Raw genomic sequence first — 21,961 nt, forward strand, 5'->3', positions numbered from 1 at the left:
AGTCAGGAACGACAATGTAGCCCCCAGAGAAAAAAGTTTGGTGACCCCTGACTTAAGATTACAGCATGAGATAGAGATAAGGAGGAGACACGTATAGTTTTGTACATAAATAAATGTACATTTTCACACAACAGAAACACACACACAGACACACACACACACACACAGTCTTTGTCTATCTCTCATCTGTCAAGCAGTCATGGCATTTGCAACATGCACATCACCTTTGAACATTTAATGAATATATGACGTGACTGTTTTGTTGGGTGGCGGAATGTCCTGGGTTGCAGAACCACACGTGCGAGGGCCCATCAAGGCCGCTAGCGGCTTTAATTGTATTTAAAATCTATTTTTAAAAAATGTCAGAAGTGAGTATGGAAGAGTTTGCTTAAGATTCTTGTTTTATTTTTTTCCTGCTTGAATTCAAGTTAGCTTCTTCATGAAAGTGTCTGATTTTCTTACAGGTGAAGCAGCTTCATTTGACACGGAAACCCCAGATTGGGCACCGAACAATGCGGACATAATTTGGTTAAAAAAAAAATCCAACAAGGAGCGACGTGCCAGATGTATCCTGAAAGAACAGAAAAGATTAAAAGCAGAGAGCACTGAAGCTTTTTTCTGTTATCAGAGGAACACAGTCCTGTGCAAAATGTCAATGTGGAGGTCAGAGTGTAGTAATGAACCTACAGTTCAAAAGAGTTCTATGCAAACAAACTGAACTTTACAACAGCTGCATGCATGTGAAATGGAAATAAATCAACTGAGGCAGGAAAAACTGTGTTGGATAAAATTGTTACTGTCCGTATCCACTATTGGATAAAATTAAAATAAAATTTTACAATATTGTTTGAAATTCTAGAGCAAGATATTTTATAAATAATAGCACTTCAGATTATTGTTTTAACAATAATAAGCATCACTGTATAAATGATGTTATAGAGCTATTTGTACTCCTAGATGTCCTTGGGGTTGTTGAGACATGGAGGGGTGGGAATAAGATCCAGCCCACAGTTCAGGTCAGAGTCCTTTGAGAGTAAATGCTTTTGGCTTTTGTAACGTTCTGTTCCCAAAAGCTGATTTCAGGAAAAATTCTGTACACAAAGGAAGGTTTCTTGCTTTTTGTAGTTTTGTTTTATTTTTATTTATTTGTTTGTTTATTTTTAACTGTTCTTCCATGTAGAGACTCAAGAAAAAGAATGTTCGAACATGTAGCTAATGCTAGCCCATAAATCTACACCGTTGCTCCAGTTGTTTCGAGGAATTTTGTAAGGATCATAACTGCTAATAAACTCTAATTTCCACGTATATCTATCCTTCAGTTCTTTCTGACTAAGATTATCCAAGTAATCCAGTAGTAGAGCTTTTTTTCACGGTAGTTTTCTTCAGACAACAGCAACAGACGCTAGACATCTCCGCTTGGCTTCAGTATGTAAAAAAAGTTTGCTTATCCCCCAGGTATAGGATCGCGGCGGTTGCTAATGTAAATGTGACATCAGTGCAATGGGTCTACAGACTGAAAAACAGCTTCTACCCAAGAGCTATAACTGCACTAAACTCTGCTTTTAAAGGGACTGTGCAATGCAGGGAATGTGCATGTCTTGTGTGTCTTTTTAGAGTTTTTTATATATATTACACAACACGTACCATAGTATATTTGTTTATTTATAGGCAGATATTGCACTGGTAGGATGGCATCCAATTTCATTGTACAATGTGCAGTGTCAAAGATGTATTCATATTCAAAAGTGGAGATCTCTGTCTCATGATTCCTCCTTCCACACACACTTGCCACATTAGTTCACTACCCATCGTCAACATGCTTCTAGGATACAGTATGTCACACAATCTCAGTCACCTGCTTTTACATTTTGAGTTGAGAGGGACTTCTTTCACAGCTACCTTAACTTGCAAAAGAACAGGTAGATATTTTATTGACAGTATTTATTTAAAAAAAAAAAGACAATCATGTTTCCTTCAGGATTTTGTGAAACTATGGTCAGTGGACCAGCATGTTTAAAGGAGTTCATAAACAGTTAAAAAAAAAATGACTAGAGCATACATTTTAGCCCTCGTAGAAAGGAAGCAGAAGTGGTTACTTGTGTTCAACTGGTTTATTTATTTTTTAGAAAATATAAAATTTTGAATAGAGAACATGCAGAATAATTTCAGTTTAGCCAAAAATAAACCTATTTTGAACTTTGGTTAGAGCATGCACTTGTATTTTGAATGACGAATACATGCTACTGGATGGGGCGGCACGGTGGTGTAGTGGTTAGCGCTGTCGCCTCACAGCAAGAAGGTCCGGGTTCGAGCCCCGTGGCTGGCGAGGGCCTTTCTGTGCGGAGTTTGCATGTTCTCCCCGTGGGTTTCCTCCGGGTGCTCCGGTTTCCCCCACAGCCCAAAGACATGCAGGTTAGGTTAACTGGTGACTCTAAATTGACCGTAGGTGTGAGTGTGAATGGTTGTCTGTGTCTATGTGTCAGCCCTGCAATAACCTGGCGACTTGTCCAGGGTGTACCCCGCCTTTCGCCCGTAGTCAGCTGGGATAGGCTTCAGCTTGCCTGTGACCCTGTAGAACAGGATAAAGCGGCTAGAGATAATGAGATGAGATGCTACTGGATGTGTTGGCAGCTTTTCTGACTCAAATAAGCTAAAACTCTACAAATTTAACAGTGCACTGTTTTAAATCAAGGAGATGAGAGTCGGACACACTGATGTTAACGTTCCCTAACTAAGCTAAAGTTTGATGAATGCTAATTATTGGGAGGAGAGAATCATCCAGCAATACTCCTGCTGTAACAGCCCCTCTTAAAACTACAGGGCACATTTTACAAATACCATGCAACTATCTGAGAAAATTATTACTAAAACTGACTAGAATTAGACTAAAATTAAAATTGAGTTCCACTGATTAAATCTTGACAAAAAAAAGACTAAAATGTAACTACAATTTTCAGAACTAAGGCTAAAAGTAAATTTAAAATTCTTTAAATTAAAAATGAACACTGCTACACTGAACTAAACCAAAATTAGCTCCCAAACACTTATGACAAATATCACTTGTACAAATCCAAAATACTTTATTTAAAACCCATTTAGGGACAGAACTGACTTTTTTTTAAAGTTGTGTAGTTTTGTAGCTTTCCGTTTAGAGACCAAAACACAAGGGACAGATATTTATCAGAGGTCTGATTCACAGCACAGCTTTGCCATGTCAGACATAAAGCCTTTTATGAGAAACCTTTCCTTTGCCTAAATTCTGATGAAAATGCAGGCAAGGCTTTTCCTATAGTTACTAAATTCATCTTAGAGCTTGTCGGCTGTTTTGTGACTCAAGATAAAGTCAAGAACCTTTAATTCAGTCTTCATGAGTCTTAATAATATTGGCATGAGCCATCGTTCTCGTTTCTGTACACCTCATTTAAAGCCATTGATTGATTGATTGATTGATTGATTTAGTAAAGAAAATGTAAATGTGGTATTTTTCTACAGGTATACAGAAGCATGCAGTGTGAAGAATACATAGATGCCAAAAGAGAGATGCATGTGAATTGGATGAGGTGAGCAGTACACCAGCTGTTGGGTCATATTAGTGATTTGATTTTACAGCTCCTCATTTGTTGGAAGAGCTTTATCTTCAAGTCACTGATATCTCCGTCATGCTTTCTCCAAGTCTGCAACTCTGATCTGATTTTTACCTTTTCTGGAACGTTGCCTCACTCTTTTAGGTATGTGAATTGTGCCCGTAATGATGATGAACAGAATCTTGTGGCATTTCAGTATCGAGGGGCGATTCTGTATCGTTGCTTTCGACCCATTAACCCAGGACAGGAGCTCTTGATGTGGTATGAAGAGGAGTACACCAAAGAACTCAGTCCTGCACCTACAGGAACAACCAGGCAGCAAGGTGTTACTTTTGTCTAAGAGGTTATAGAGGTTATTTTCTGTATCATCTAGTGACACATTGCTGAGCCTACCAATATTTCTGGGATGAAAGCTGTTGTACAATGCAGTCTGCAATAACTAGAGCGTTCCCCAGAGAACTCATTTTGGCCTGTTCTACCAACCAGGTAGGTCTTCTTGATCATATGACCGTGACCAACCAGAGAGGGTGAAGTCTATCAGCTTCCTTTTGAGACATGTGAAGTCACCCCACTGCACATTCTGCTATTGCGAAACTGACTATATAGTAAACCACAAAATACTGTTAGTTTTATTCATCATGCACAATTGAACCAAAAGTAGTGTAAAATGCATGCCCTGTGGATCCCAAGTGGCACAGCAGGAAAGTGTTGCTCCATCATCCTCCCCATCATTCAGATATTGCCACTTTCGAATCCTGATGATGCCACAATCATCTGTGGTTGGGAGCCTAAGAGAGCAAAATTGTCTGGGCTCTCTGGGAGGGAGAGATGACATGCTGCATCGTCCCTGCCCTGTCAATTACACTGGCCAGTCATGGGTGTGTGAGAGTACATTTAATAGGAATTGAGTGGATTGGGCTTTCATCGGAGTGTACTTTCTCCCCCCTCACACTGTATGAGTAAAATATGCGGTCGACTGGTATTACTTGTCTTGGAGGAAGCACGTGATGGCCCTCCCTGGTTGGTAGCTGTTATGTGATACTGGAGAGCAGTCTGATGGGTGGGAATTGGGAGAAGTCAGGGGGGGAAAATGCCCTGTCACAGTAAACACACAATATCGGATAATGCTGTCAGACCTCTCCATATTACAGAAACTGAGGGGGAACAGGACACATTATAATACTGTAATATGTCCCTGATGTGGGTGGAGTATAGAAGCATAGCAGGCGGGAGCTGATGTTCACACACTTACTATTTTCGTTGCTTTTCAGCTTCATTCACTTGCTCACACAGACACATGCGTGTTCTGGTTAGGAGAGCTCCCTTCTCTTCGCTCTCTACCTCCTTTTCTAACTTCCACCATCATTGCAACAAACGCGCACAACATTAATTGACAACGGGTGCATTGACTTGACTTTGCCACTCACCTGGCCCCGCCCTTCATTCACAAACTGACACTAGGCCACGGCCCTGCTGCTACATGCCCCCACCACCTGACTCAGACTGGGCAGCCGTCCGGTCTGCAGCACCCCCCCCCAGGACGGGATAGGAAGTCCACTACCACCATCTGCGCCCCCAGCCTGTGGACCACCTTGAATTTAAACGGCTGGAGAGCGAGATACCAACAGGTGATCCACGCATTGGCATCCTTCATGCAGTGGAGCCACTGGAAGGGCGCATGGTCAGAGAAGAGGGTGAAGGGGCACCCCAGCAGGTAGTATGGGAGGGTGAGGACTGCCGACTTGATGGCCAGGCACTCCTTTTCTATGGTGCTGTACTTTCCCGCATTGAGGGCTTGCGGCTGATGTACAGCATGGGACATTCCTTGCCCTCCACGTCCTAGGACTAAATGGCCCCCAGCCCTCTGTCCAATGTATCTGTCTGCAAATTAAAAGGGAGGGAGAAGTCAGGGGAGTGTAAAAGTGGCCCCCCACACAGTGCAGCTTTTACCTTGGTGAAAGCCTGTTGGCATTGCTCCCTCCACTAGACCAGATCTGGTGCTCCCTTTTTAGTGAGCTCAGTCAGCAGGGTGGTGACGTCCAAATAATTGGGTATGAACTTATGATAGTAGCCAGCCAGCCCCAGGAACTCTCTCACCCCCTTTTTGGTCTTGGGCCTCGGGCAGGCCGCAATCGCTGCAGTCTTGTTAATTCGGGGACGCACCTGCCCATGACCCAAGTGGAAACCCAGATATTGTACTTCCACCCACCCAATTGCACACGTTTTCAGGTTAGCTGTGAGCCCCCACACACCTCAGCGACTCTAGGGTCCTAAGGTGTTCAAGGTGCCATGGCCAATCATTGCTGTATATAATGTCATCGAGGTATGCTGCCATGTACGTGGTATGGAGATGGAAGATCTTGTCGCTGAAATGTAGTGGGAGCCCCAAATAACCCAAAAGGAAGCATGACAAACTGGTGTAATCCAAACGGTGTGGAAAAGGGCATTTTATCTCAGGATAGAGGAGTCAAGGGGATCTGCCAATATCCCTTTGTTAGATCCAATGTCGAAGAAAAGCGAGCAGCACCTAACTAATCAAGCAACTCCTCAATGCGTGGCATTGGGTATGTGTTGAATTTAGACACTGCATTGACCTTTTAATAGTCTACACGGAACTGGACTGACTTGGGTACCAGGACCATCGGGCTGCTCCAGTCACTGTAGGACTCCTTGAGCATGGCCTTGAGTTCATCCCGAACCAACTTTTTTTTTAAATTTAATTAAAATTAAATAAATAAAAAATAAATAAGTTTTATTTATTTATCCCTCCTAAAACTGCCACCTAATTGTGGTGGAGGGGTGTGTGGGCTTGAATGATCCTAGGAGCTATGTTGTCGGGGCATTACGCCCCTGTTAGGGTTTCCCAAGGCAGACAGGTCCTAGGTGACAGGCCAGATAAAGAGCAGTTCACCAAATCCCCTTATGGAAATGAAAAAAATCAAGTACCATGACGTCACCCGGTATGGCGCAGCTGGGGCCCCACCCTGGAGCCAGGCCCAGGATTGGGGCCCATATGCGAGCGCCTGGTGGCCGGGCCTTTGCCCATGGGGCCCGGCCGGGCTCAGCCCGAAATGGTGACGTGGGCCCGACCTCCTGTGAGTTCACCACCCACAGAGATAGCCGTAGGGGGCCGGTGCAGTGTGGACTGGGCGGCAGACCAAGGCAGGGGCCTCAACGACCTGATCCCTGAACATCGCAGCTAGCTGTTGGGAAATGGAATGTCACTTCGCGGGGGGGGAAAGATCCTGAGCTTGTGCGGGAGGTTGAGAGGTACCGAGAGGGGCTGGACTCTCCACTTTTCTGGAGTCGCCCACGGTGAGCGGCGGTGGGCTGGTGTGGGCTTGCTTATAGCTCCCAGCTCAGCCGCCATGTGTTGGAGTTTACCCCAGTGAACGAGAGGGAGAGGGCTTTTGCTGTTGTTTGTGCCTATGGGCTGAATAGCAGTATAGAGTATCCAGCCTTCTTGGAGTCCCTGGGAGAGGTACTGAGAGGTGCTCAGACTGGGGACTCCATTGTTCTACTCGGGGACTTTAATGCTCACGTGGGCGACGACAGTGACACCTGGAGGGGCGTGATTGGGAGGAACGGCCTCCCCGATCTGAACTTGAGTGGTGCTCTGCTATTGGACTTCTGTGCTAGTCACGGTTTGTCCATAACGAACACCATGTTTGAGCATAGGGGTGTCCATAAGTGCACATGGCACCAGGACACCTTAGGTTGGAGGTTGATGATCGACTTTGTCGTTTCATCTGATCTCCGGCCTTATGTCTTGGACACTTGGGTGAAGAGAGGGGCTGAGCTGTCAACTGATCACCACCTGGTGGTGTGTTGGATCTGCTGGTGGAGGAGGAAGCTCGACAGACCTGGCAGGCCCAAACGTATGGTGAGGGTCTGCTGGGAACGTCTGGCTGAGCACTCTGTCGGGGAGGTCTTTAACTCCCACCTCTGGGAGAGCTTCTCCCAGCTTCTGAGGGAGGCGGGGGACATTGAGTGGACCATGTTCTCTACCTCCATTGTTGACGCGGCTGTTTGGAGCTGTGGCCGCAAGGTCTCCGGTGCCTGTCGTGGCAGCAATCCCCAAACCTGGTGGGGGACACCGGAAGTAAGGGATGCCGTCAAGCTGAAGGAGTCCTATCGGGCCACATTGGCCTCCAGGACTCCTGAGGCAGCTGACGGGTATCGGCAGGCCAGGCGTGCCGCAGCTCGGGCAGTTATGGAGGCAAAAACTTGGAACTGGGAGGAGTTCGGTGAGGCCACGGAGAAGGACTATCGGTCGGCCTCGAGGAAATTCTGGCAAACCGTCCGGCGCCTCAGGAGGGGGAAGCAGTATTCTGCCAACACTGTTTACAGTGCGGGTGGGGAGCTGTTGACCTCGACTGGGGATATTGTCGGGCGGTGGAAGGAATACTTCGAGGATCTCCTCAATCCCACCATCACGTCTTCCATTGAGGAAGCGGAGGCTGATGACTCACAGGTGGACTCATCCATTACACAAGCCAAAGTCACTGAGGTGGTCTGCAAGCTCCTCGGTGGCAAGGCACCGGGGGTGGATGAGATCTGTCCTGAGTATCTCAAGTCTCTGGATGTTGTGGGGGCTGTCTTGGCTGACATGCCTCTGCAACATTGCGTGGTGGTTGGGGACAGTGCCTCTGGAGTGGCAGACCAGGGTGGTGGTCCCTCTTTTTAAGAAAGGGGACCGGAGAGTGTGCTCCAATTATAGGGGAATCACACTTCTCAGCCTCCCCGGGAAGGTTTACTCCAGTGTACTGGAGAGGAGAATTTGGCCAATAGTCGAACCTCGAATCCAGGAGGAACAATGTGGTTTTCGTCCTGGTCGTGGAACACTGGACCAACTCTATACCCTTCATAGGGTGCTCGAGGGTTCATGGGAGTTTGCCCAACCAGTCCACATGTGCTTTGTGGATCTGGAGAAGGCATTCGACCGTGTTCCTCATGGTATCCTGTGGGGGGTGCTTTGGGAGTATGAGGTTCGGGGCTCTTTGCTAAGGGCTGTCTGGTCCCTGTACAAACGGAGCAGGAGTCTGGTTCGCATTGCCGGCAGTAAGTCAGACCTGTTCCCAGTGCATGTTGGACTCCAGCAGGGCTGCCCTTTGTCACCAGTTCTGTTCATAATTTTTATGGATGGAATTTCTAGGTGCAGCCGGGGCCGGAAGGAATCCTGTTTGGGAATCACAGGATTTCATCTCTGCTTTTTGCGGATGATGATGTCCTGTTGGTTTCTTCAAACCAGGACCTTCAGCATGCACTGGGGCGGTTTGCAGTTGAGTGTGAAGTGGTTGGGATGAGAATCAGCACCTCCAAGTTTGAGGCCATGGTTCTCGACTGGAAAAGGGTGGCTTGCCCTCTTCAGGTTGGTGGAGAAGTCCTGCCTCAAGTGGAGGAGTTTAAGTATCTCAGGATCTTGTTCACAAGTGAGGGAAGGATGGAGCGTGAGATCGACAGGCAGATCGGTGCAGCCTCTGCAGTGATGCGGTCGCTTTGCCGGTCCATCGTGGTGAAGAAGGAGCTGAGCCAAAAGGCGAAGCTCTCGATTTACCGGTCAGTCTACGTTCCGACTCTCACCTATGGTCATGAATTTTGGGTAATGACTGAAAGAACAAGATCGCGGATACAAGCGGCCGAAAAGAGTTTCCTTCGCAGGGTGGCTGGGCATTCCCTTAGAGATAGGATGAGAAGCACAGTCACTCGGGAGGAGCTCGGAGTCAGAGGTGGAAAAACCCGGGTTCAGAAAGTAAAAACCCTGCCACGTTTTTGCTCCAGCCAATTCAATGAACCAGCTGATCCTAATTACCACATCCCCTAAGCCAGGTTGATGAGCTAATTGGTGAAATCACCTGTGTTGAGAGCACAGGCAGAAGGAAAACCTAAGCAGGACTTTTACTCTGTCAATCCAGTTTTTCCACCTCTGCTCGGAGTAGAGCCACTGCTCCTCCACATCGAGAGGAATCAGCTGAGGAGGCTCGGGCATCTCTTTCAGATGCCTCCTGGACGCCTCCCTGGGGAGGTGTTCTAGGCATGTCCCCCTGGGAGGAGGCCCCGGGGGAGACCCAGGACACGCTGGAGGGACTATGTTTCTCGGCTGGCCTGGGAACGCCTCTGTGTTCTTCCCGAGGAGCTGGCCAAGGTGTCTGGGGAGAGGGAAGTTTGGGCTTCCATGCTCAGACTGCTGCCTCCGTGACCCAGCCCCGGATAAGCGGAAGAAAATGAGATGAGATTCATTTATTTATCTTTTGGTGTTTGGGTAAGGGCGGCTACACACCACCACCCCTGGGGGCGTCTCACTGTGGTGTTTTGTGAGGTGGATGTGGCCGGGAAGGGGTGAGAACATGTCAGAAAACTCTTTTTGCAACTTGGCAACCTCCTGTGAGAGATGGTCTGCACAAGGGACTGGGTTGGTTTCGTTGTTTTTACCTCAGACCCCAGCTCCGCCTTCTCCAGAACTACCGACGCTAACACCACAGGGACCCCCTCTGTCCATCGTTTTAAGAGGTTGAGGTGGTATAATTTGCAGAGCCCCGCCCCATCCATTTGCTTCACCTCATAGTCGACATCCCCGATTTGCTGTGTGACCTCGAAGGGCCCTTGCCACTTGGTGACTAATTTGGAGCTCGACGTGGGTAATAACACAAGTCCTTTGTCTCCCGGAGTGAACTCCCTAAGGCACGCACCCCTGTTGTACAGCCGGGCTTGACGTTCTTGTGCCTGCCATAAGTTCTCCTGGGTTAAGTGTGTGAGGGTGTGGAGTTTTGCGTGCAAGTCGAGAATGTATTTAATTTCATTCTTGCTAGTTCAAGGTCCCTCCTCCCAATTTTCCTGCAGCACATTCAAAATGTCACACACCTTTCGCCCATATAATTCAAACGGTGAATACCCCGTGGAAGCTTGTGGGACTTCTCGTACTGTGAATAAGAGGGACTCGAGCCATTTATCCCAATTATGTGCATCTTTGCTTACAAATTTCTGAATTAGATTTTTAAGGGTTTGATTAAATTCCTCTAATAATCGTCCATTTGTGGGTGATGGACGCTTGTGTGGATAGATTTAATTCCCAATAACTCGTACAGCTTGCGAAGTGTGCGTGACATAAATGTAGTGCCTTGGTCAGTCAAGATTTCTTTTCGAATCCCAACCCAGGAGAGTGCTTCTGCAACACTGCATGTGGAGATATTGCGGAGTGGCACTGCTTCCAGATATTGCGTTGCATAGTCCACCAGAACTAAAATAAAATGATATCCTCGTGCTGACTGATCGAATGGCCTGACGAAATCCACACCAATTCTCTTCAAGGGGGTTTTGATTAGAGGGAGTGGGCACAAAGGTGCTTTTGGAATGGCCTCGGGATTTACTAATTGGCATTCACGGCATGCGGCACACCACCAGCGAACGTCCCCGCAACTCTCTGGCCAGTAGAACTGGGCCATCATTTGGGCTAGTGTTTTATCCTATCCTAGGTGTCTGGCCATGGGATTAAAGTGAGCCTCATGGAACACGAGTTCCCTACGGCTCTTGGGGATTAACAACAGTGTTATCTCTTCACCGGTTTGAGTGTCCTGCATCACTCGATACAGCCTATCCTTAATAATAGTGAAATACTGGAAGGAGGGTGTCACATTTGGCTGAAGAGTTTGACCATCAATTATGCTCACTTGAGGCCCCTGGCGATGCGAGAAGATGCCGGAACGCCTGGCGATCTTCCTGCTGGGCCAGCATCAAGGCTTCAAAACATTGCTCTTGCTCCTTCTGGAGAGTGGTCAGTGCTTGATGCTGGTTCTGCTGGGTGGTAGCAAGGGCATGGATGAGATCCTTAAATGGGGAGGACTCCATGTGGTAGTTCCCTTCCATACTCCCGGCACCACTGTAATATGTCCTTGATGTGAGTGGAGTATAGAAGCATGGCAGGCAGGAGCTGATGTTCTCTCACACTTTATTTTTACTATTTTCATTGCTTTTCAGCTTCATTCACTCACTCATTGCTCATACACAGACACACACATGTTCTGGTTGGGAGGAGTCCCTTCTCACTTTCTCCCTCCTTTTCTAACCTCCATCACTGCAGCAAACACACACATTTTAATTGACAACAGGTGCATTGATTTTGCCACTCACCTTCCCTGGGCCCGCCTTCTATTCACAAACTGATGCTAGGCCATGCCCCCACAGCCACAAATACCTTCAGTGCAATACAACCAGCTGGCTGGAGAGAAGTTAGTTGAACACACACATGCCTGAACCAAGCGAAGTTGTTAATTGGCTAATGCAGATGTCAGTCAAACCCATCAACCATTATACAAATCAATTGGAACATATTTGTTTATTTCAGGAGCATATGTGATGGTTATATTATCAAGCAATTTAACAAGCAATAACACATATTTTTTAGTATTTTTATGGAATTCAGTAATTCCACAAGAGCCATACCATGGAGAACTTTTCTTTTTAATTATGTTTATTTTTAGCTCCTTAAACTCTTGTAGCTGAAGAGCTTCAACATGCTAAGGGACAAATAGCATCCGATGAATGAATAATTAAACACATGGAGGTTTGGTTGCTTTATTACTACAAACCACACTGTGGCATTCTTCAAATACTGCAGTAAGGAAATTCCTATACTACTGCAGAACTACTTGAATGCCATTTGAACCATTGCAATGTGTCTTTATTTATTTTTTATTTTTTTAAATACACGTACATTTTTTTTATTTTTTAATTAAATTACTACTCTTATGTCTTAGATGTAAATAAGGCTAGGCTTGCCATTACCTAGACTTAACATAAGCTCAAACAGAAACCAACAACTCCCTGTTGGTCGCTCAGACCCATGTGGCTATGGCCAATGCTGTGCATAGCTGCTCTTCCAATACCTTATTGAATCTCCAGTACCAGTACTCCTAGTTAGAGGCTGCTATATCTTAGTCCTCAAATTTTTTTTTTTTTGTCTGTCTTCATTCATGTAGAATCTTGAATGTTTGAGGTTCAGTAAAAATGCTCCCTTACATTGGGTTAGTGTTACATTTTATAATCTTGTTGCATTTCATGTTCAATTTCAGATATTTTTGTCCTTTCACTTCTCCAGAAATAAAGAACGCTCTGCTGCAAGTCTTTTCCTGCTCCACATGCCCTCATTCTTATGCATCTCAAATTTACCTCAACAAACACATCCAGAGATGCCACTATGAAGAGTATGTGAGACTGCGAGAATCAGGAGAGATTAAATATGAACTTCAGATCCCCTCTGAAGACTCCAGTAGTCAGCCAACATCATCTGATCCTCTCAGTCCTGACCCTTCTCATAATGATACACAGAAGGAAATTCACCACTGCTCAGACTGTGGAAAGAGTTTTGGTCATCAGAATGCACTCAAGACGCACCAGTGCAGTCACACAGGAGAGAGGCCGTATCACTGCTCACAGTGTGGGAAGAGTTTTACTCGTCAGAGTCATCTCCAAATCCATCAGCGTATTCACACAGGAGAGAAGCCGTATCACTGCACACAGTGTGGAAAGAGTTTTAGTCATCAGAGTAATCTCCAACAACACCAGCGCATTCACACAGAAGAGAAGCCATATCACTGCTCACAGTGTGGGAAGAGTTTTACTCAGCAGAGCAATCTCCAAAAACACCAGCGCATTCACACAGGAGAAAAGCCGTATCACTGCTTGCAGTGTGGGAAGAGTTTTACTCATCAGAGTGATCTCCAACAACACCAGCGCATTCACACAGGAGAGAAGCCGTATAACTGCTCCCAGTGTGGAAAAAATTTTACTCAGCAGAGTCATCTCCAAAAACACCAGCGCATTCATACAGGAGAGAAGCCGTATCACTGCTTGCAGTGTGGAAAGAATTTTACTCATCAGAGTAATCTCCAACAACACCAGCGCATTCACACAGGAGAGAAGCCGTATAACTGCTCCCAGTGTGGAAAGTGTTTTAATCAGCAGAGTAATCTCCAAAAACACCAGCGCATTCATACAGGAGAGAAGCCATATCATTGCTCACAGTGTGGAAAGAGTTTTACTCATCGGAGTAATCTCCAACAACACCAGCGCATTCATACAGGAGAGAAGCCGTATCACTGCTCCCAGTGTGGAAAGAGTTTTACTCAGCAGAGTGCTCTCCAACGACACCAGCGCATTCACACAGGAGAGAAACTGTATCACTGATCGCAGTGTGGAAAGATGTTTACTTATTCAGTTACATTTAAAATCTACAAGTGCACTAACTTGGAGACATTGCATGATTAAATTTGTCAAATTAAATATGGTTATTACAGTTTTGGCTGAAAATGACCTGTACTTTTGAACTTTATTGTTTGTTGACTTTTAAAATGTCTAACCTTATCATGATGTTTAAAACAAGACTATTAATGTTTTCTTTTGATCTTAAGTAGTCCTTAATTACCACTATACAAGTAATGATTAAACTGCAACACTATTAGCAGTGTAATACTGCAGCATTAGACTAATTGTTAATGGAATTATTACTGATCAAGAGTTTAATGTACTATGTTTAACAGAACTGTGGATCAAACCAAATGGGTATGGAGCATTTAAATGAAACTCGTCCAGCTATATGCATCCGCCTCATCTCACTGGTAGAGGAGAAGGCATCACAGTTATTTATAATGATAATCTAGGAATTGTACAAAAACCTGAACAAAAATTCACCAATTTTGAATTTCTTTAACCTAACATATGTAGCCAAAATATAAGTCTACCCAGTCAATTCATCTCATCTCATTATTTCTCGCCGCTTTATCCTGTTCTACACGGTCGCAGGCAAGCTGGAGCCTATCCCAGCTGACTATGGGCGAAAGGCAGGGTACACCCTGGATAAGTCGCCAGGTCATCACAGGGCTGACACATAGACAACCATTCACACCTACGGTCAATTTAGAGTCACCAATTAACCTAACCTGCATGTCTTTGGACTGTGGGGGAAACCAGAGCACCCAGAGGAAACCCACGCGGACAACATGCAAACTCCACACAGAAAGGCCCTCGCCGGCCACGGGGCTCGAACCCGGACCTTCTTGCTGTGAGACGACAGCGCTAACCACTACACCACCAGGCCGCCCCCCCAGTCAGTTCAGCTAATTATTATTTACAGACCTGTGGTTTTAAATTCTGAAGATCTTTCTGAATTTGCGGATTTCATCTCCAACCTAGTTCTTTATTTAGACAACAAATTAATTGTTAGAGACATTATTATTCATTTTGATTATCTGTCAGACTCTGAGAATAGCATTCATGTCCATTCTAGATTCAGTAGGCATTAATGAGTGTCACAGGACCTAACCCTATTTTTGTTCAGGTTTTTGTATGATTCCTAGTGGTCACACTCTCGATCTAGTACTTGCATTTGTATTAAATATAGTCATGCTTCCACAGCCTGAAGCTCCCTCAGACCATTGCCTCATCTCTTTTGAAATGTCTTAACAATAATATATGTACCTTGCATGCCATCACATCAACTACTGCATAAAGTTTTATCAGCAGTCTCCCAGAGTTATCAACTTTGATTGGATCACTGTCAGTCCCCACAGAACTTGATCAGACAACTGAATGCTTACAGTCAACATTCTGTTTTACTTTAATGTAGCTCCACTTAAAAGAAAATAATTCAGAAGAAAAGAAAAAAATAGCACCCTGGTCTAACAATCATGCATGCATCCATCATTTGTAGCCAATTATCTTATGCAGGAGCCTATCGCAGCTGACTCTGGGCAGGAGGCAGGGTACACCCTGAACAAGTCACCAGCTCATTGCAGGGCTGACAGCGACAAGCAACCATTCACACTCAATTTAGAGCCACCAGTTAGCCTAACCTGCATACCTTTGGGGGAAACCCAGGGAGAATATGCAAACTCCACACAAAAAGGCCCTTGCCAGCCTTGAACCCAGGGCCTTCTTGCTGTGAGACAACAGTGCTAACCACTGTGCCACCCGCACATGCACCTTAAAACATAAAATTAGAAAATGGTGTCAAACAAAATTGATAGTATTCCAATTAGCATGGAAGGAAACCTTCTGGCACTACATAGACAAACTTTTAATGCTGGGTAAGGCCATGCCAAATGACCAGATGGTGGTTGCAGCACCAGATTCTTTTTTTTTTTTTGTGAGAGCTTATGGTAATAGATACTGGTGAAATATGAACTGATAAAAAATTTCGGGGCCCTATTCTGTGTATTTAATGAACTAGGTCATTTTGAAAATTACTGAAATTAGACCAGAATGTACCCCGTAAATCAAGGGTCACCAAACTTTTTTTTTCTGGGGGCTACATTGTCGTTCCTGACTGTGATGGGGGGGCCGGGGTCGGGTCAGCTATATAACATAGAATTGTATGACCCAGACAAATATGACCACCAGCAGGCCTCATTGTGTAGTAGAGATTACTAGCCTGGCACAGCCATCCACACTACTATATCAACACTTGATTCCTGGTACATATTTGTTTATCTTTACTAGTGGTTTGCAAAAGTAGTAAATCGAGTCTTCACACATTTTTTTAATTTGAAATACCACAGATATTCCATATATTTATTTTCTAATAAAAATAACATCAAAGCTGTCAAGGTAAGAAACATCTGCCTAGTTGAGGTGATTGACACTGGCAAAGGTGAGTGGAAAATTATAAATTGTAGGTAGGCCTGTTGATATTATTAATAATATTAATAATAATTGTGTGCAGCACTTAATAAAGGTCAAATAAATAGGCCTATAAAATAAATACATTTTAAAAAAAACAGTGAAATTATTATAATATGAGCAATAGATCACAGCAGTTGTGCTGTGTCCTGCACGTCATTGCTCTCATCCATGGCCAAAGCAAAAAAACTCGAATTCTGATGCTTTCTCATTCAGCTGGTCATACACGTTGTCCCCCAAATCTTCGGTTTGCCTGGTCATAGTAGGTGCGGAGAGACTCACCGCGTTGAGCGCATCCTTCTTGTCGGGACACACCTCCTCGGCGACAGCAAGCATACATACTTTAACAAAGTCCCCATCAGTAAACGGCTTTCCATGGGTAGCTAGTAGGTGAGCTACCTTATAGCCAGCTCGGACAGCAGCCTGGTTGATCTGGGTTTGGCGAAGGAATACATTCTGTTGTGCAGCCAGTCCGCATTTCATCCTCCGAATCCTGTCTTCTCTTGTTTGCCCTCGCAACCTAGCATACTCTTTGTGGGGGGTTTAGTAGTGATGACGCAGATTACATACAAGACAAACTGCACGGTCCTTACACTGAACGAAAAAATAATCGGTGGTCCACTGTTCTTTAAAAACTCTGCACTCTCTGTCAACTTTTCGCTTACCGCTAGCCATTTTGCTGTCCTGAACATTGACAGTTCTCTGCACATGCACTGCCTGTTACTGCTTGATTGCGAGCATGTGACGAAAATTCGGAAAATATGAATGGTTCATTTTATAACTAAATATCAATTTTAATTGATAAAATCAACTAAATACAAGATGCAGACATGTTATTATTTGCCAAAAAGCAATTTGAAAAAATAGGCCATGACCACTTTTGGGGATTGCCTCATAGGGCCAGTTCAAGTGGTGGGGGGCTGGGGGGCCGTAGTTTCATGACCCCTGCCCTTAATCCTTGCCAGGTATTTTGGGGGTTTTAAATGAATTTTTCTCAGCTTCTAGGCTACATAGAGGTTTGAAATTTGGTAAATTAACTCTATATATTGCTAATCTGGAAGGAAAACAGAGCCTTCTCTCTAGAAAATTCTGGCCATAGGTACTTCCTAAAAATGCTAAAAATTAAGAAAAACGCACTCGTGAGTGGGGTTTAGGGCCCTATAAAAACAACTAGAAAACAAATGTATTCATCTATCACTACCTAGTCTTATTATTAACCAAATTGCCTGGTCACTTATATAATGGGAGCTCTCTAGATAGAGTATTTACAGAAATATGGCAGATTCAATTGCATACCCCACAAAAAGTGTATCTTTAAGACCCTGAATTGAAATGAAGCACAGGTCTGCAACTTGGTAAATAGTTTCATTAATTCAGTCACTACAAACGGGTGAAGTGTGTGTGTATGTATGTATATATACAGTATGAGTGTTTAGTCTACGTCTAGTTCATATCTAGGGTGTTTATACTGTTTATATTGTCTGAGTGTTTAGTCTGTGTGTAGTTCTTATCTAGTGTTTACACTGTTTATATTGTCTGAGTGTTTAGTCTATGTCTTGTTCTTATCTAGTGTTTATATTGTTTGAGTGTTTAGTCTATGTCTAGTTCCTATCTAGAGTGTTTATACTGTTTATATTGTTTGGTTTTTTCAATTATTCTATTTTTATTTATTGTATTGCCTGTTTGCACCGTGGGTCAGAGAGGACTGATATTTCATCTGTGCTGTATGTCGAGCATGTATAGCATATTTGACAATAAACTTGACTTGAAGTGTCATTTGTGCATCATTCTCTTTTTTTCAATCCCAAATCATCCATTTTTAATGCCCTTTAATTTGTTGTTTTTGCTGTTACATGTACACTGAAGTTCACAAATAACTATTATACTTGACCATGAAAAAGTAATTTAAGATCACAGATGCAGCACTCTCCTATTCATATTTTTGTCATGACTGATATTGGGTGTATTGTCTGTTTCCAGTTGCATTTCTGACAGAGACTATATCAGTATTTATAATTTTCCATAGATCATGTATACACCAGTATTTTAAAACACGTATATAATTTATATCACTTTTTATTTGATGATATTTCCTTTCTGTTTTCATCTAAATACACAACAAATTCGAGGGCATTAAAAATGGATGATTTGGGATTGAAAAAAGAGAATGATGCACAAATAAGACACTACATACAATGTGCTTCATTTTCATTCAGGGTCTTCAAGATACGATACTTTTTGTGGGTTATGTAATTGAATCTGCCATATTTCTGTCAATATTCTATCTAGAGAGCTCCCATTATATCAGTGACCAGGCAATCTGGTTTATAATAAGACCAGGTAGTGATAGGAGATGAATACATTTGTTTCCTAGTATTTTTAGGGCCCTAAACCCCACTCACGAGTGCGTTTTTCTTAATTTTTAGCATTTTTAGGAAGTACCTATGGCCAGGATTTTCTAGATAGATGGCTCTATGTTTTCCTACCAGATTAGCAACATGGAGTCTTTTCTCAGTCAACATTGAGATAAAACCTTACATGGAGAGAATTAATTTACCAAATTTCAAACCTCTGTGTAGCCTAGAAGCTGATAAAAATGCATTTAAAATCCCAAAAATCCCTGGCGAGGATTTAGGGGTACATTTTGTTCTAATTTAGTAATTTTTCAAAATGGCATAAATAAAAAAAACTCTGGGTCTAGAAAACTGAAATTTTGAAAACTAATTTATATTTAAATATATTTTCATCAGTAACTTCCAGCATTAAAATAAAAATATTGCTGCAACCAATTTTCTATATATTGGGTCTTTTTTGCTTGGACTTACCCTGCTGCTAGAACAACAATTCTCCACCCAAATAGAAGATAAAAAAAAATTTAAGATTATTTTTGTTATGTAATATGTTAGCAAAATGAACTAGGAATAAGACCACCACAGAAACTGGTGATTTTATATGCACATAGGTAGTCATGAACACACACACCTTAAGTAATCACAAATGTCTTCTGATTCATATATCCACACATACACTGATTTCTTTTTATGCTGATTGAATATTAATTAAAAGCTGAGTATGTTAATTTTCAGTAAAGAATAAATGAAGTTATGTTAAAAGTAATAATAAATTGGTTTATGAATGATCATAATTACAGTAAAATACAGCAAAGACATTGAGATAGTTTATGCTGTGAAGGTTGTTTTCTGTTAAATCACAGGCCTATTCAAAAATTGTAATCTTATGGTGTGGGAGACTGGCCAAGGCCACGAGTGTTGTGCTGGCTTCCACCTGCAGCCTGTATTAGTCTTTAACCTGATTTAACCCCAGTCATTTTAAATCATGTATTGTACACTCTGAATGCTGTGTACCACCTCTTATCATGTGTTTTGATTCTTTCTGAATGGACCATTCATACTGGAAAATTTGGCTCAGTTGATGCAAAATATGAAAGGTGTGAGATGTACTGCCCAATAGAAAATGTTGAAGTGGTATGATGGGACATGTTAACCAATGAAATTATTTGTATACACTTTGGTTTTTTTTTCTTTGAGACAATATAAAATGAAAACTTTGTAATTTTGACTTGGTTCATTCTGCAGACAGAACAGTTTTTATTATTTGATTTTATAAAAATTTAAACCTTTCTGCAACCTCTTGGACTTTGAATCATTTTTTGCTTGGAGAGTTAGAGAGTTTCCAGTATATTTTTTATATATATTATAGATAGAGAGAGAGAGAATTTTAAATCATACTTTATTCAGTTTTACATAACTAGAGAAGGACAATCAATTATTCCTTTCCATCAAAGATATGGCTAAAATGTAATTCATTTTCAATTACAGTGCAGATCGTTTTTTTGACACACCACACATCCTTAAATGTTTCAAGATTTTGCATTCGCTCATAAAACCTGAAATCAACCAAAACTCTGGCTTTAACCCCTGGTTAAACAGAACAACGACATTAGTCCCTGGTTGGTGCTCGACCCTATTCCTCCTAGTAATGTAAATAGCCATCTTGGCTTGACCCAGGACGAAATTCAAAATTTTACATACATTTTGTCTTTTCTTAACCAAGGACAAATGTTTCAAAATGGAAACCAAGGACAAATGTTTCAGTGGAGAATTCTTCACTAAATGCACCAAATACATCTTTCAGCATGCAAAACAAGGGTTCCAGTCTTAAACAAAAAGTAAAAGCATGAAAAACAGTTTCCCTTTGGTAGCAGAAAGGACATTCCTGACTTACATTTCTGTTTATCACTGAAACAAAAGTACTGACAGCGACTGCTCCATGAAGAATTCTTCACTGTAAATCACCCACTCTCTTAGCCAATGGTGGTTTATAAATTGCTCTCCATTCCGGCCTCACCCCACTATTCAGTTTGAGAGCAGCGCTCCACGGTGTGTCAGCTTTGTTCTCCAAGCTTTTTTTATTAAAAGTTTTAACACAAGCATGATACAGCTGTTTCCCCATAGCCATATTTAGCAGTATAGTGTTTGGGTTCCTAGATAGAAGTGGACCTATACACCCATCCAAATTGGGCCAGACCACCAGCCCAGGAAAAAGGTCCTGCTCATTAGGACGACACACCCTTGCACAATAGTCCACAAGCAGTTCAATCTCATCTGTGGTGCAGGCAGCACGCCATTTTTCCAGGAGCTGCGATGCCACCCGAAGCGACCTGAGCCCCAAGGAATCAGTAAGCCCTCTTCTATTCCCCAAATATGGCCCCGTCAAGTCCACTATATCTTCAGGGATGTGATTTGGGGCTGGTGAAATTATCTGAAAATTTTAGCCGGGGGTCTGGGGGCCGCAGGCCCCCAGCTGGTCCAGGGCAGCACCCTGGTGAGGGGACAAGGGGGGAAGCCCCCCGAAGCTCCTGGGTTTTGGGGATTTCTGACTTAAAAATTGTACTAAAATGGCAAGCAAACACACAAGAAAAAACTTGTCATGATTAAGAAATTCAAGCCAATTTAATGGTCAACATGCAACTCTGACACACACACTCGCTCACTCTCTCTCACTCACTCGCGCGCGCACGCACTCTCTCTCTCTCGCTCTCACTCGCGCACGCATGCTCTCTCTCTCGCGCGCGCTCTCTCTCACTCTCTCTCGCGCGCTCTCTCTCTCTTTCACTCTCGCGCTCTCTCTCTCACACTCGCTCTCTCTCACACTCGCTCGCTCGCTCTCTCTCACACACTCGCTCTCTCTCACACTCGCTCGCTCTCTCTCACACTCGCTCGCTCTCTCTCTCTCACACTCGCTCGCTCTCTCTCTCTCTCACACTCGCTCTCTCTCACACTCGCTCTCTCTCTCTCTCTCACACACTCGCTCTTTCTCTCTCTCTCTCTCTCTCACTCGCTTTGCATCTTTACGCTCGATCACGGAGGCTGCCATCTTTCAACTCTGTTTGAAGCGAGCTTACGTACAGCTATCTAACAAGCGCGTTCATTGGTTGTTACAGAGCGATGGGCCAATCATGTACCTCGTTTCATCTCAATGACGGAATTGCGTAAATGACGTAATTACATCAATGAGATGAAACGAGGTACATGATTGGCCCATCGCTCTGTAACAACCAATGAACGCGCTTGCTTCAAACAAAGAGTTGAAAGATGGCTGCCTCCGTGATCGAGGCGTAAAGATGCAAATCCGAGGCTGCCATCTTTCAAACAAAGTCGGAACGAATAGGATACGAATGTGGA

General features: G+C 43.6%; 1 protein-coding gene across 1 annotated transcript in view; it reads left to right on the top strand.

The window, feature by feature from the left end:
* LOC132901335 (histone-lysine N-methyltransferase PRDM9-like) overlaps positions 1 to 13,976 on the top strand; it is a 119,543-nt gene extending 105,567 nt beyond the window's left edge. The window contains exons 5-7 of the mRNA XM_060943652.1: positions 3,493 to 3,560; positions 3,729 to 3,907; positions 12,679 to 13,976. Coding sequence (XP_060799635.1) covers positions 3,493 to 3,560; positions 3,729 to 3,907; positions 12,679 to 13,766 — 1,335 coding nt within the window. The 3' untranslated portion in view covers positions 13,767 to 13,976. The remainder of the gene's footprint in view (positions 1 to 3,492; positions 3,561 to 3,728; positions 3,908 to 12,678) is intronic.
* Positions 13,977 to 21,961: the final 7,985 nt, after the last annotated feature.

This window comes from Neoarius graeffei, chromosome 17, assembly GCF_027579695.1.
Source record: "Neoarius graeffei isolate fNeoGra1 chromosome 17, fNeoGra1.pri, whole genome shotgun sequence".
In the NCBI taxonomy this organism is placed as follows: domain Eukaryota; kingdom Metazoa; phylum Chordata; class Actinopteri; order Siluriformes; family Ariidae; genus Neoarius; species Neoarius graeffei.